The sequence below is a fragment of the Perca flavescens genome, chromosome 12, assembly GCF_004354835.1.
Source record: "Perca flavescens isolate YP-PL-M2 chromosome 12, PFLA_1.0, whole genome shotgun sequence".
NCBI classification, from domain to species: Eukaryota; Metazoa; Chordata; class Actinopteri; order Perciformes; family Percidae; genus Perca; species Perca flavescens.
Window position 1 is genome coordinate 17,895,433 of NC_041342.1, and position 15,478 is coordinate 17,910,910.

Sequence of the window (15,478 nt, forward strand, 5' to 3'; positions counted from 1 at the left end):
ACAATGGTTAAAATGCTGAAATAAGTCATTGTTATAAGTTATTGTTATTACATTATTAATCATTATAATAATTAAATAATCATTTAATTTTGATCATATGGCCTTAGCAATAAACAAGCCATTCTTTAATGTCGCCAACTGTCGTTTTGTGCTCCTTTTTTATACTTCATATTGTATAAATTATAAATATATTATATATATTTCGGTTCAGGCACCGGTTCAGGCACCGTTTAGGCACTGGCACCATTTTAAAAGTATCGTTTTAGCACCGGTATCGACAAAAAACAAAAACGTTACCCAACCCTACTTATAAAGCACTGAAAGGTTTAGGGCAAAAATATATCTCTGATCTGCTGCTACATTATGTACCATCCAGACCTCTCAGGGCATCTGGGACAGGTCTGCTTTCTGTCCGCAGAGTCAGAACTAAACATGGAGAAGCATGCGTTCAGTTTTTATGCACCACATATCTGGAACAAACTCCCAGAAAACTGCAGGTCCGCTGCAGCTCTCATTTCTTTTAAATTACGGGTGAAGATCTTTCTTTTTGATGCTGCCTTTTTTAAATCAAAGAATTGTTTATTTCTTCACACTGCACTGTAACTTTTATTCTTGGATTCTGTATGAATGTTTTTAATGTTTAATGTTAAGCACTTTGAACTGCCTTGTTATTGAAATATGCTATATAAATAAAGCTGCCTTGCCTTTGTCTATCTATCCATCTATCTATCTATTATATAGTCATGATTACAACACGCTCATGTTCACAGTCGAGGGAATCGATAACACTTCACCCAGCAGCACCCTCAATGTGCCCTGAAATAGGGTGTTGCTGGGGTGTCAAAGGATCACACTCCTGTATGCTTCCCACCTGCTCCAAAACCCACCCTATAGCCTACTCTCTCATATTGTAGACACACACTTTCTCAGACACATGCATACACCCAGTCAGAGTACCCCTAGACAAAGACCACAAAGCACAAAGGTGATGCAGTGACAGATGCTCCTGTCACATACTTAGCATATCTCCACCTCCAAAATAGTGCAACTGCAGGAGCTGGTCTGACTCTCTCACTCCACAGAAATCAGCACTCCTATTCATAACTCATTAATTTCACTGAAAAGCAGCTCTTAAACCACAATCCTTCACCCAATATTTATCTAATCTGACCAAATATTATAATTAATGCCCCGTCTCTTCTCTCTCCTTCAGGCCAATATATTCCCCTCATCTTCCTCCCTCCCACCCTCTCTAACCTCTCGGTGCCAAGTTCACAGATAGAGAGAAAGTACTTCCTGTGAGAGGCCGGGCCGGCTGCCAGAGAGACTGATCCACCAATCTGACACGTTAATGAGATCCTGGCCCATAGAACTGGGGTGTCAGGCCTCCTCTGCTGCAGCATCAGCCCTGCCATGACCTGCAACACACACACACACACACACATACACAATCTTTACTCATATGTGTAATTTTTTCACACATGCACCCCCACACACAAATATAAGAATACATGTATCTGAGTACTACTTTCCACACACACACACACACACACGCATGCACACACACACACACACACACGCATGCACACACACACACACACACACACACACACACACACACACACACACACACACACACACACACACACACACATTTTGAGAGGGGGTTCAGCTCCTTAAATCTGTCTAATTAAAACACCAAATCCCTCTACTCCCCTCACCCACCAACCCAATCCTCACTTCCCAGCCACACACACTCACACCCCACCCTCCTCCATCCCCACTGCCACCACCCCCGATTCCACAGGAGAAATGATTATTAGGAATTTAATGGGGGAACGTTTCCCATCCCACACCATCTGGGGCTTGGGAATGGCACAAAATTTGAGGATGCTTGCCGACGTGGCGGGGAACATTATTTTCATTTTGTTTTTGACTGGTGCTCAGATTTTCAGACATTGCAGGATAAAGGCTCCTGATTACAATAAATTACCATAATATATTACAAAAGAAATACATATAAAGAAGCATTTGTGTTTATTTTTCTGTTAAAGGTGATTGCACAAAACTTTTCTCAACTTCTGAGGTTATTGTTGTCTTTCTGCAATGCATTCCTATAGAAACACAATGTTTCTTTTGCACTAATTATGACACCACATCTCAAATTGCGAATTCACCTCTATACAATATATCCCCCAGTCCTGTCCTTAACCTCCCACACAGAGCCGGGCCATATGCTCCCTCTCTCTCTCTCCCTATATTCCTTCTCCCCCTCTCTCCCTCACTCTCTCTTTGCAGCTTAATGAGCTGCATGAGTGTAGGGGTACGTGTACACATTTGACCCTGTGCTAAACTGCTGTACGGCGCCTCGTGGACCCTGTGGGCGTGAAACACCCCCCACCCACCCCCACCCGCCCCCTTCCCTCAACTCTTCCAGTTTTATGGTGATACAGAGGGAGAGAAGGATGAGTGAGGGAATGAAGACGGTATTTCTAAATCAACAGGATACATGCTAACACAATTTGAAATTCTCTGCAGTTGCATCCACAGAACAGGTAAATGATATGTGGTGAAATGTACATGGTATTCTAGTTTGTGATCTCTAAAACTGATTCATTCATTCATTAGGGTTACTTTGTGTTTCCTGATTTTCATTTTGTTGTTGCTCTTTTAACTCTCCACAATTAAATTAGTTCAAATGTTTGCAAAGCTCTTATATTAATGTTGTGTTCACCTATAAAATCAAATGTGATTTAACCATAGATACCAGTAGGCTATGGCCCTTCAATTTCACTCTACAAAAAAGTAAAGAGAACAAGAATTTCATGATGATTTGCAAAGATGTGCTGTCTCATTAGTTCAACTTTGACAGAATAGAATACATGCTGAAATAGGTTCACTGCTCTTAAGTCATGCATGCTTAGTACACAAGTTTATTCTTCTTTATAAGTGGCTTGACAGCAACTGAAAAAAAAATAATATGTGTGTCAATGGCAAATAGGCGTCATTTGTTTGTATCTCTCCTCTCTCTTAAAGTAAATACAGTCAAATATGCAGGCCTCTTCTCAAACTCAGTTATCTGGTTTCCCTAGATCACTCATGTATCATCTCCTTGAAAGTCACAGTTATCCAAATACATCATATAAAAAAAGACAGTCATTTAATTAATGACAGGTTCTATAAGATTTGTTTTTTATGTCCTTAGAGGTTTTTTGCTGCTGTTAACTTTAATTTCATTTTCATACAAGTGGCTATCTCAACTATCAGAATTTCAGTAACAGCGTAAGCCTGTATATGTTTTTCTTTAAGCATTGCTTCACATAAAAATGAGCTTTGCTGCTGTGTTGTTTTAGAATTAATTTATTAATTAATTAGGGATAAATTAGACTTGGATACAAGTTTGGTACATAAGCCAAATGTTTAACAGCGTTTGTCCCATGTGTCGCCGCAGTGAACAAGGTGAACTTTGCGCACTTAGGCCTCAACGTTTTCAATAATCGGGAGTCTGGATCAAAGATCATTTAGTTTTCACCAGGTTTTAATGATGATACATGTAGAAGAAATTCATGTTTTTAAAAGTGAAAGTGAAACACAATCAAATCAGTGAAAATATATACCAGTTAATTCAGCCGGTAATTATAAACACTGATATAAACACAAACTAATTACTTTAGCCACATAATTTCATTAACGTCGGCTTGATCCTTTCTTCCACTGATTAGGATATATGAAATTATAGTCCTGTATAATAACGGTTTGTAAAACCGCGAGTAAAATTAATAAAATATAGGTGCGTACAACTGGCTGACATCCAACACCTTGTGGGCATATTTGTCACAAATCAGCCATCTGATCGACTGGAATTTAAACAAGCCTCTCATATAAAGAATTTCAAAACTCTTTTTGCGTTAGGTTTGCGTAACTTCACAGATTTATATTTTAACTTTAACTGTTTAATTAAACCCCCCAATTTAAGGGAAGTTAACACATTTGTATCGTTATAGAAAATAATTGATTCAAAGCATTCTTACGGTTTGAAACTTAACATATTGTAAAAATAAAAATGATATACGCATCTATGTTGCTAATATACAAAAGGCCTTACTGTGTCACCCAAAACTCATGAGGGTATGCAAGATGAGACTCCATTTCTCAAAAAATAAATAGGCTAAATAAAATTACGCTTGGAGCGTTTTTATCTCAATTTATTAATCAAACAGTTTTTTTTAATTCGCCGTTCCTGCCTTCCTGCTGTCGATCATTTTCACAGAAAGCTGAAAAGCTTCAAAAGCCTCTAACAGCCTCTTCATTTTATTGGGACGAACACATCACAAAACATTAACACATTACTTCACGAATATTTCGATCCATAACGAGTTTCCAGTGTGTGTGTGTGTGTGTGTGTGTGTGTGTGTGTGTGTGTGTGTGTGTGTTAAAAATGAAGAACACCATCCAATAAACATTCATCATTCGGTTAAAGTTACAAAAGCAACAGAATTTATGAGTACAGTCACCAACATTGTGCAGAAATACATGAAGTGTATTACAGCTGCTCTTCAGCAGGAACAAGGAAGTGTAAAAAGTTCACATCAAACTATCCAAAACTGTCATTTCGTTGCATATTGATGGTCATCATCTCTTTTTTAAGGCATGTTCGCATTTATATAATTTTGAAACATTGTGTTCACCTCACACAAAATTATTTTCCTTTCAGCTGCAGGGAAATATACAACAATGCAACATAAACAAACTGTTAATGTATGGGAATTCACATAAAAAGGTAACACCATTGATTTTTACAATATTTCTTAATGATATATTATCCACATTAAAATTGACGGACTTATAATAAATAAGCTTAAATAAATAAATACAATAATAATTTATATTCACCTCGTTACCACACTATTTACTCCAACTACAAATGCATTTAGTTTTTAAACTTACTTTCCCCAAAACTTCCTGCATGACATCATCATCATCAGGCTCCTAAACACGTGCACAATTCCAAACTGGCTTTTTTCTATAACCAATTTTGTGTTATTGTCATCATTTTAATTAGATATTAGATTATGAGAAACGCCTTGTGGGAGGAAATAGACACGTTTTTTTTATAAGCAAAGATTGCATTTGGCTGCCTTGCATAGCTCAATTGACCTTTATTGCTAACAGACTTAATCTCTGAACTCCAATCATGGCTCAGCAAACTTCCCTGATGAGGTGAAATGCTTTAGATTCTTCTTCCTCGGTTGTTTCATTTAGCTGATTTTATTTCGACAGGTAAATCATTTTTCACTGGCTGCTGTGATCTAATTAAATAAGCAGAAAATTCAATCATATTAAAATCAGCTTTAAATAACCCATATCACGACCGACATCTGCAGTACAAACAAATATCATATCATATATGTCATTTACTCGAACCCTGCATCTTTAACGAATTAGGCCTACTCTATATTTGTGGTTTTCCAAAGGAAACAAATATGTGGCGGTAAGCCATTTAATCTTAGTTTTCTTTAAATGAATCAGAGAATCTGCCTTCAGATTGAAATCATTTCAAAGCAAAAGCGTTCTTGTGTCTTTTTGTCTGCCTTATATCGACACAAGACTTGAGATCAAGTGAAATCCTCATATCTCATTTGCAGACTTTTGCCATGTTTCAAAGAAAAACAAGACTGAACATTCAACAGATAATGTTAAAATTGGCATTTTTGCAGTACATCAGCGTGTCTGGAGTACATTTCTTTCCACTCTCGACATCTGCGGGGGGAAATTGCATTGCTTCTGAAACTTGAACTTTGTCCAGCTGATTGATTAATTGTGGAAAGAGCCATTAACTTCCCCTTGTGCTTGAAAGGACTGGCTGCGGACGTGCAGATCGTAGGGGAAACGGCCCTCTGGGGAGACGCGGTACATGGAATTGTGCGCAAGAGCCGTGCGCCCTGGCGCACTGCAGTAGCGCATGCCATAGTGGCTGCTTTTGCCGTAGTCTGGCGGCTCGTCGTGTTTTAGAGAGAAAATCCCGTTGAAGTTCATCGGGGGGCTCAGCTGGCCGTCGAAATGCGGACTCCCGCCCTCTGGGGACGGGTTCTCGTAGTAGGGCTCGTACGCGCCGCTGTAGCTGTAGTGTCTGAACGGCTTGGCGCTGCTGTCCAGGTTGCTCCCGCTGTGACCGGGGGGCGTGTTCATGTCTGAGCCGGGGTACGAGTACATGGCATCGTAGGGCGATCTGCCAGAGAACATGACCTCCCCGTTGTGATCTGTAAGGAAATTTCTCGCGTTCAGCTGCAAACAACCGGCCACCAAGTTGGTTGTTGGCTGAGATAATCCTTTGCACAAAGTCTGTACGAAAGCGAGGAGGTCCGGTCTCTTCCCAGCGCTCAGAGTCTCTGACAGGGCCCAGATGTAATTTTTAGCCAGTCTAAGGGTCTCAATCTTGGACAGTTTTTGTGTTTTTGAGTAGCACGGCACAACTTTGCGCAGGCTCTCCAACGCGTCGTTCAAGCTGTGCATCCTGGTGCGCTCTCGGGCGTTGGCTTCATGGCGCCGTACTTTGGACCGGTCCATCTCCTTACCGGGCCTCTTTTTTCGCGGGCCGCGCTTTTTAGGAAGCCCGTTGTCATCGTGATCGCCCTCCCTTTCGTCCTCATCTCTGTCGGAGATGTCGTCCTCGGCCTCCCTCATGTCTGAATTGGACCTGTCTGGGTCGTGTTGTCGCTCCTTCTCCAGGCTCTCAGGTAAGTTTTCACGGGGATAATTGGCACCAAACCGCGGCTCACACATCATATGAGGTTCCTCAAATGGCAGTGTCAACATATTTCCTGGAAAATCAAAGCCAAACTATGAGGACAGAGTACAACACTGAAGTCTTTTGAAGGTTGTCAGTTAATTACCTTGTGATTGGGCCCCCCAAAGAGGAAGAGGAACAAATTGGCAACCAAGGCCAATGTCACAGCTGGCTACCTTTTCAAAGACACTCAACTTCATTGTCTTTTGACTTGTGGAAAAATAACCTTAATTGTTTCAAGCCTCTTATAACATGATATTTGTTGATAATAGGCTATACGTGATAAAAGCCTATTGTTTGTTTTTTTTAGCCAAAGCGCAGCACAAAACATAACAAAACCAAACATTTAAAATCAATAAACGCAAACTCTCAAAGTCAAAACATTAATAAGTCATAATACTAATAATACTAACCTCTGATCAGCGTGCACCTTGCATGTTCCCAAATAGCTCTTCTGAATCTGCGCTGCAGCTTCTTCTCTTGCAAACCACAAATTAAAGGAAAAAGCTTAAACCGTGCACACTCTTTTCTCTGCCTTGCTGTGTTGTGCTCTTCCTCCTCCTCTCTCTCTCTCTCTCTCTCTCTCTCTCTCTCTCTCTCTCTCTCTCTCTCTCTCTCTCTCTTCCCCTTCCCTCTCTCTTTGAGGAATGACACTCATGCCAACAGCGGGTACCCATGCCATCTGCCGCTGACGTCTTGTGGCAGCCGAGACCACGTGTTCAGTGTCCCATGGGACCTCCATTCCTACCGATCATCTGGCAGCTCCGGTAATGGGCACCGGGAGGCCCGCGTTTACCGTCAAAAACACAGACCGGAGAGGGATAACAATATAATATCTGCATCTCCCCTTGTAAGAAAGATGAATTAATGTATTTTTATGTGGAAAATAACGAGGGACGTGCGAGTTTGCAGGCATCCTCAACAGGTGAGATAGATAGATAGATAGATAGATAGATAGATAGATAGATAGATAGATAGATAGATAGATAGATAGATAGATAGATAGATAGATAGATAGATAGATAGATAGATAGATAGATAGATAGATAGATTAAACAGGAGAATAGAAATATCAGTTTTAAACAATCCTAGTTTTATTCAATTTAGTGAAAGGCAATGGGAATAAGTGAAGTTAAAACCGTTAATTAAAAAAAAAAACATGAGATGGAGCAAACCTCAAGTCTTTTTGTGGAATTAGCTCCTGCTATAAAAACGGAATGCTGCTTTGTTCAGTTTTGACTCTGTTTGTATTTTGGTCCTAAACCATGGTCCTGAATTGTATTTATTCAAGAATTTGCACATACATACAAATCTAGGAATGTAGAAGTGTAAGACATATGCAGTTAAACACACACACAGTATAAAACCTGTGAAGGTCTTGTACAAAGACCTGCCCTAAAGCTCAAAGCATGATAATTTAATTACATTTAATGAAACCAATTATAAATGCATTTCTGACCAGAAGCTGCAAATAAGACAAAAAACATGTGACCAACACGATTTGAATTATACAGCTGTATATGTAGATCGTCTGTCTGTTAACTCTAATGTTAGGCATTTATGCGCAAAAAGCTGACACAAACGATTAATCGATTATCGAAATAGTTGCATACAAATTTTCTAACTAATCGTTGCAGCACTATGTTAAAAATTCCAGCAGGCACCTCACATGCAGAGGATGGTGTGATACCAGGGGGGCGTGCACAATGTTGGTACCTCAGGACTGTAGACATTAAGTACACCCCGTGGAAAAGGCCCATTGGCACGCTGCCAAATCCATACTGGGGCACAGCTGGCACTCGATATGGGTACATGCACTCCTCAGTTATGTGAAACACACACACAAGCGCACACAAATGTATCCCTGTGAATGACCTTGTTGCAAGGAGAATCAATTAAAGTGAAATATCAATCTCTCTGTATTGGACATTATAAGACATTGATCAGCAGTAAGGGCCCAGCAGCAGAGTGCTACAGCATGTTGACGACACCTGACGGTGTGAGCTCAGAGCATGAAAAATGAACGGCAAAGGTAAAGATTGCAGGTGACAACGATAGCATCATCTCACACACTGGTGACTGTGCATACACTTAACCCTAATGTGTGTGAGACAGAGCACCAAACGTGTTCACACAAATACAGGCAAGTGTGTGTGAGCGTGCATGTGGACAAACACATACTGTACATGAGCACACACCCCCCCTAAAAAAAGAGAATAACAAAAAAAAAAACAGTCCCCTCATCACTGCCTTCCCCCTAAAATGCCTCAGCTGGTCTGCTGATCGTTCTGGACCAGCACACACACACACAAGCATCTGATGAGTCAAACTCCCCATCTCAGACTAATCAGTTGACTGCACTAATTGCAAATGCAAATATGCAAATTTATATTAATTAATTACTCCACTAATTAGTTCTCTTGTCTTTTCAGGTAATAAATCATGGTGTGGTTGAGAGGGAAAGAGAGAGACATGGCAGTGATCTTTTGTCTGCTAGAAATCCTCCTTTCAGGCCTGAATCTAATCTTGTTCTGATGTTTTAAGGGCGGTTTTCATTTAAAACTGTTAGACTTAAGCAGTCCTAACCTAGTTCATTATTTCAATTGATATTTTAAGTGTCATACTTCAAAGGTGGAAGCATTGTAATTTGAGAGGTATAACAAATAGCAGAGGTTGGTAGAGCAGGGTGTCTCGCTGACAGTTCTTGCCTGTCAGCTCTTTTAATTATCACATTATCAGCTTTTATAGGCACGGTGCGTGGTGTTGAGCTGCAAATGAAGGCGCCACTGATCGCACGCTGAGTTGCAAGCGTTTCTCAATTGATGTCAGCAGTTAAAGCGAGTTTGTGTCTGGATGATGAGTGCGAGGTGAAGTGGTTGAGCATACGGACTTCAGACATAACACAGGCAACTGTCAACTTCTAGTAGTTCTCTGATGATACAGCCATCATTAGATGTGCATCAGAAGGGAACAAACTGGAATACAGGAAGGTCATCAAGGACTTCAACCACCTTCACCTAAATGCCAAAGACAAAGGAGATGGTCATAGACTTTCGCAAGACGACACCCCAGACTTCATCGGTGAACATGCAGGGATGGTATATAGAGACAGTGGGAGCGCAACAATACCTGGGTGTTCACCTCAACAATAAACTGGACTGGTCAGACAACACTGATGTCCTGTATAAAAAGGGCTGAGGTCCCACGGAGATCATTTGGAGGTTGCAGGACACTGTTAAGAACATTTTAGGACACTGAGAGGTGGCATGTGGCATCTGCAATTGTCTACGCAGTGGTCTACTGGGGAGGTGGAAGCACGGAGAGGGACGGAAAAAAGACAAAGTGATTAGGAGGACTAGCTCCGTCTTGGACTTCCCTGTTGACTCCATAGAGGTGGTGGGTGAGAGGAGGATGTCAGCCAAGCTGACTTCAATCATGGACAACACCACTCGCATGGGACTGCGTGGGCCTTGCGCAGCTCCTTCAGTAACAGACTGCGACACCCACAGTGTAAGAAGGAGCGCTACCGCAGATCCTTCGTTCCGACAGCAGTTAGACTTTTTAGCACAAGCATAACATAACGTAACACTGTTGTTGTCTGTCACCATCACCCACCACTTACAACATGACAGACTATCCTGTGCAATTTCCTGCTTGTATCCTGTACAATTATATTTATACTGTAGATATTGTTTTATTTTCTAGTACAATGCTATGTACAACGCCATGTGTGTATTACAATGGGCAATTAGCTTGTGCAATTATCCATTATGTACATATCTGTAATAGTTAAAGGTGTATATAGATTTTATATGATTTGATTTCATTTGTATTTGTCTTGTTTTTTTCTCATTTCATTTTTAATCATCACTCAATCACTTTGCTTTTTGACTCCTGAGCTGCAGTAACAAATATATTTTGTGGGATCAGAAAAGTTCTCTTTATTCTTTAGTGAAGGTGTGGTGATACAACGGGATACTGTCCAAAATTAAATTCCCTGCATTTTTCTTTATAGTTCATTTCTTTAGTTCAACCCTGTGAGGCAGACGCTCCAAAATGCAACGCAAAGCATGTATTTTTTTAATCATGACACTGACTCCATAATGAGCCTGCTGTAAATTTTCAGTTCAACAATCTAACAACTCTCACTATTTATTTTGCATTGCTTTACGCTAAGGTGCATGTCCAAATAACTAAAGCTAAATAAGGAAGTGCTTAAGCAGTCCCAAATACAAGTGCAAGTCATTTATTTTGAGCACCTAATACACAGATGAATACCTTGGTTGTTGCTATTAAATCATTCATTCATTCATATAGTTTCAGATTTTTGTTCTCATACCGAAAACCTGATGTTGGCAGACTTTATTTATTAGAAAATGTTTCCAAACCTGACATTTTGCTCTTTTGTAACACCAGTTTATTTAAGTTTAAATGTATTTGTTCCTTTCTTTTCTCCCCCTTCTTTTCTTTAACCAGGTAGAAGTCTCATTTCAAGAGAGTTCTGGTTTAAGAGGGCAGATTAAATTGTGTTACAATAATAAAGCACACAATATTACCAGCGTGTCTCCTCGAAATGACATATACTGCTAATTTGTTTGTTTTTTCAAACAAAACACGACTGCTGCCTGGATTATGTTCAAGTACACGCTATGTTGTTGTACTGTGCAGGACTCCCAGTTGGTCGGGGTGGATTGTGGACATAAAAACTGAAGGACTTTGTGGCCGGGTTATCTCAGTTGGTAGAGTAGGCGCACATTTATAGAGGTGTATGCCTCAACGCAGAAGGTCCAGCGTTTGAGTCCGACCTGTCATCCTCCTCTCTCTCCCTTTTCATATGTAGCTGTTCCCCAAAAAATATATTAAAAAAATATAAAACTAAAGGACTTTTACACTGGAGGCCTCACCTCCTGAGTTACACATTCTGTCAACAAAAGACTTTGGTTTAGGTGGAGCGAGTGGGGTTTGGTTAAATGTTAATAAAGTGAACATGTGCTTTAAGTCTTAACTACCTAAACTCTCTAACCTTAGTCATTTGAATGTCTAAACATGAAAAGTAAAAAGCATTATCACCTAACCTTTAGTTGCTACAAGTACATATTGTATTGCTGTGAGCAAATATAGTAATGTATTTAGTAATAATAGTGACATCGTGACACGCTCCACAGTGACACTCTTTACAAAATGTGTACAGAATCAGTCAGCATAATTAAGACAAATTGGAAATTAAGTCGACATTACATTTCAGTCATTCTGCAAATGATTTTGTCCAAAGCAACTTGCAATAAGTGCATTCAAACCCAAAAGGAACGAGCGCTAAATGTCCAAAACTGGAAGTTCAGGCTGACAAGTCACGATTTAAAAACAACCTTGATTCAAAAGGGAAAACATGTTGTTAAACACTCTTAGTGGACAAGTTTCATCTTGGTTTCAGCAGTGTATCACACTCAATAACCCCCACCCACCCACCCAAGGTGCACACGCAGCACAGTGGATGTGTAGAGGAGGGCTGAGGATTGTGGGACTGATTACCAGAGGCCAGGTCCTGGACTGGTGTCCTCCAGCTGTGCTGTTCTACCCAATTAGAAACTCCATATGCTGCCCAACTCAGCTGCTGAGTAGCCACACCTCCCACCCACACAGGTGTGTGTGTGTGTGTGTGTGTGTGTGTGTGTGTGTGTGTGTGTGTGTGTGTGTGTGTGTGTGTGTGTGTGTGTGTGTGTGTGTGTGTTCATGTTCGTCTATGGAATCAACACAAACACTTTGGTGAGAGGTAAAAACAGAGCTTCTCCTGTGCCCAGTTGTGTTTGTATCCAATATTGTATAGCGTACAAAAATATAATCAACTCACAGATCTGATTTCATTTTGTGTGATGGTCCACAATACTTTCTTAATCCCAACCCATTTCTTTACACCCAAACAAAGTAACTCTGACTGTCACTCCTCCTTTGATAAGAAACACACAGGTATTTAGGTGGGTGGCATAGAAGTGCTAATAGTATTAAAATATGGGGATATGAATAATGGATATGTTTTTGAAGATGTATAATGTAAAGATGTTAGTCCCGTTTTCAGACAGAGATGGGATGCAGACGTGAAATGTTGCCGGAGGCGCTCGTTTCTTTTTCAAAGCACAATCTGTTCGCATACGTTCAAAGTGGCTGTGACAATCTGTTGTGGTAGAATGCAACACTTCCATACCCAGAAAGTGATACAAATAAAAATGTGTCAGATATCAAAAGTCACATCTTTAGTTTAATATAAGTATTGTATGAAATGTATGATAAACTCACAGCAGAGGTGGTGTCTGACAATAATGACCTACAGGAACTATATATGTCAAGAAAAACATTCATATTCTCTGACATGAGGAACACTGTTGAAGGAATTTCTCACTAGTATGTAATAAAAGTTTTAAAAAGTGTTTTTGCCATGCACTACTGACTTGCCAATTTCTACGCATTTTTCTTAATAGCACCTCTGCTTTTTTTCCAAGCATGAAGCCAAGATGATTGACAGGGTTGTAATGTCGTTTTCTCACCTAATCGACGCTCTAAGTGTTGATATGTCTTTCTCAACTGTGCTCAACTCCCCATCGTCTCGCTGCGTTTGAAACTACTTCTCATTCTTAACAAAGTGTGGCACAGATAGAGCTTTAGTGTGCAGTGCAAATACATTTGAAAGTTGGTTTAGACTTGTTTTTGCTGACTGTAATGCTGCTGTGTGACATGCTGCCAGTGTCATCAGCCACATACAGTAGAAGACATTAGTTTGGCTGGTACCACAAGGACTACAAATAGAGTATTGTTTGAAATGCTTCTTCCCCACTTTTAAGCTGTAAGTATAGAAGAGCCTTTGATTGCTTTGCATTGCTTTTCTTGTAGGAAAAGTTTAACATTTTGGGAAATACACTTATTTGGTTTTTGCTGAGAGAAAGATGAGAAGATCAATACCACTCTCATATCCATTAAAACGAAGCTACAGCCAGGAGATGGTTAGCTTAGCTTTGCAATGTATTCTCATCCACGGGTTTGCATGATATCTTACGGAATATTGAAGTTCTATTTAACGTTGTGTCGCCGGTTAAGTTTCGGCAGCAAAACTACCGTTAAGTGAACAGTTTAGTTTAATATGACCATTCTATTTAATGCTGTGAAACAACAGTGATGGTCCAAAACGACTCGGTTAAGATAATAAAAAAAGTTTTTGGTTTGGGTTAAAATAAGTACTTTTGGGACACAAGCACTGGTCCCCCGGGTGAATGTTCTGTGTTTGGTAAGAATATTACTCTTTAAATCGTGTTTCTGAGAAGAAATATCTGCAAAGTCATATTGTAAGGTGAAGAAGAAGTGCATTATTCCATATTGTGTCCAAGAGTCCTAAAGAGGAAGAAGAACAAGGACCTCACAGTGACTTTACTAAACATGCTGCTAGTTAGCAGCAAGTGGGTTTGTTCAGTCTTTTTTAGTCTGACCTATATTTAATCTTTTGCTCAGACAGCTTATTCTGTGAAAGGAACAAATTCCTAGAACTCGCTGCCTGATCACTTGAAATTTGCTGCACCACTTTTAAGAGAGCTACCAATCCTGTTTAATTCATCAACAAATCTGTACTCATGTCAAGTTTTAAATGTGATGTGTCAATGTGTGTTTTATTGTATCTTGTTGTATACAGTTGACCTTTTTAGCTCACTGTTCTAATCTCTTAGTTTCAAAGCCTTTCTATTAGGGTGTTGCAAACTAGCTATAAACACAATATACTTGCATCGGATAGCTTTTCTATGTATAATGTATCTGTCCCTTTCAAATAAACTATCAATAATGATAAATAAATCTGCATCATAGCCTGTTAGGTCACAGTCAGTTTATCAAATTCATAGGCCCAATCCCAAATTCCAAACTCACAGACACCGACTTTGAGGCACGTTAAATGTCTTTTGCAGACATTTTAAGCCCTTTATGCACACTTCCCATAAGTTTGCATTTCTTCAGACTTTACCTGAGGGATTTACCTACAATTCATAGCATTGTGACGTTAAACACAGCGTTTCCAGGGGAAACCAGAAGGCCTTAACAACAAAACAGTAAACAAGGAGGACTGGCACATAGGTGTTCAGCATGGCATATTAACTTGACAAAGGATTAAACATGGTACATTAAAAACACCAGGAATGAGAGCATAGGCCATGTTACACACCTAGTTTATTCATCAACTATTTATTAAAATTTTTGCTTTTCCACTCACACTTAAACACTTATGTGGACTTTAGGTTTCACACAGGACACAAACCTCAGTCCTGTATCAGACCCATTCATTCACCACAACCCTAAGACATTTAGGGACTGTTCGTTATTTATTTAAGGGGCCACCAGAGAAGTTTTGGGACCTTTAGTCAAAATAGACATAACCCTCCCATCATCAATTTTTCTAAGACCCTCCAAAAATCTTCGGAAAAAAGGAATGACCCTTCCCCAACAATTTATTGATACCTTCTGTACTGGTTTGTGCTTGGCAAAGATATACAGATTCCCATTGTTTTTTACAGCAATGACATATGTGACTAAACCTCTGCTTTCTCAACTGACGCATCACACTCCTCTGTTATAGTGTGGTGGCCATTTCTGTAGATTTACTCACTAAAATAGTTGTGGAAACACAATAAGCATGGAAACTAAATGCACACTTCCTGCATT

The 15,478-nt window shown here is 39.9% G+C and overlaps 1 protein-coding gene across 1 annotated transcript; it reads right to left on the reverse strand.

Annotated features, from left to right (window-relative positions):
* Positions 1 to 5,747: 5,747 nt before the first annotated feature.
* On the reverse strand, positions 5,748 to 6,964 carry neurod6b (neuronal differentiation 6b). Its single transcript, XM_028594056.1, has 2 exons — positions 6,894 to 6,964; positions 5,748 to 6,821 (listed from the first exon to the last, which is right to left on the reverse strand). Exon 2 carries the CDS (start codon positions 6,814 to 6,816, stop codon positions 5,815 to 5,817), a length of 1,002 nt encoding a protein of 333 aa, XP_028449857.1. The 5' UTR covers positions 6,817 to 6,821; positions 6,894 to 6,964; the 3' UTR covers positions 5,748 to 5,814.
* Positions 6,965 to 15,478: the final 8,514 nt, after the last annotated feature.

Bases quoted from the DNA above. Each gene is read 5' to 3' on its own strand.
- neurod6b (XM_028594056.1), bottom strand. From the start codon at position 6,816: ATGTTGACACTGCCATTTGAGGAACCTCATATGATGTGTGAGCCGCGG.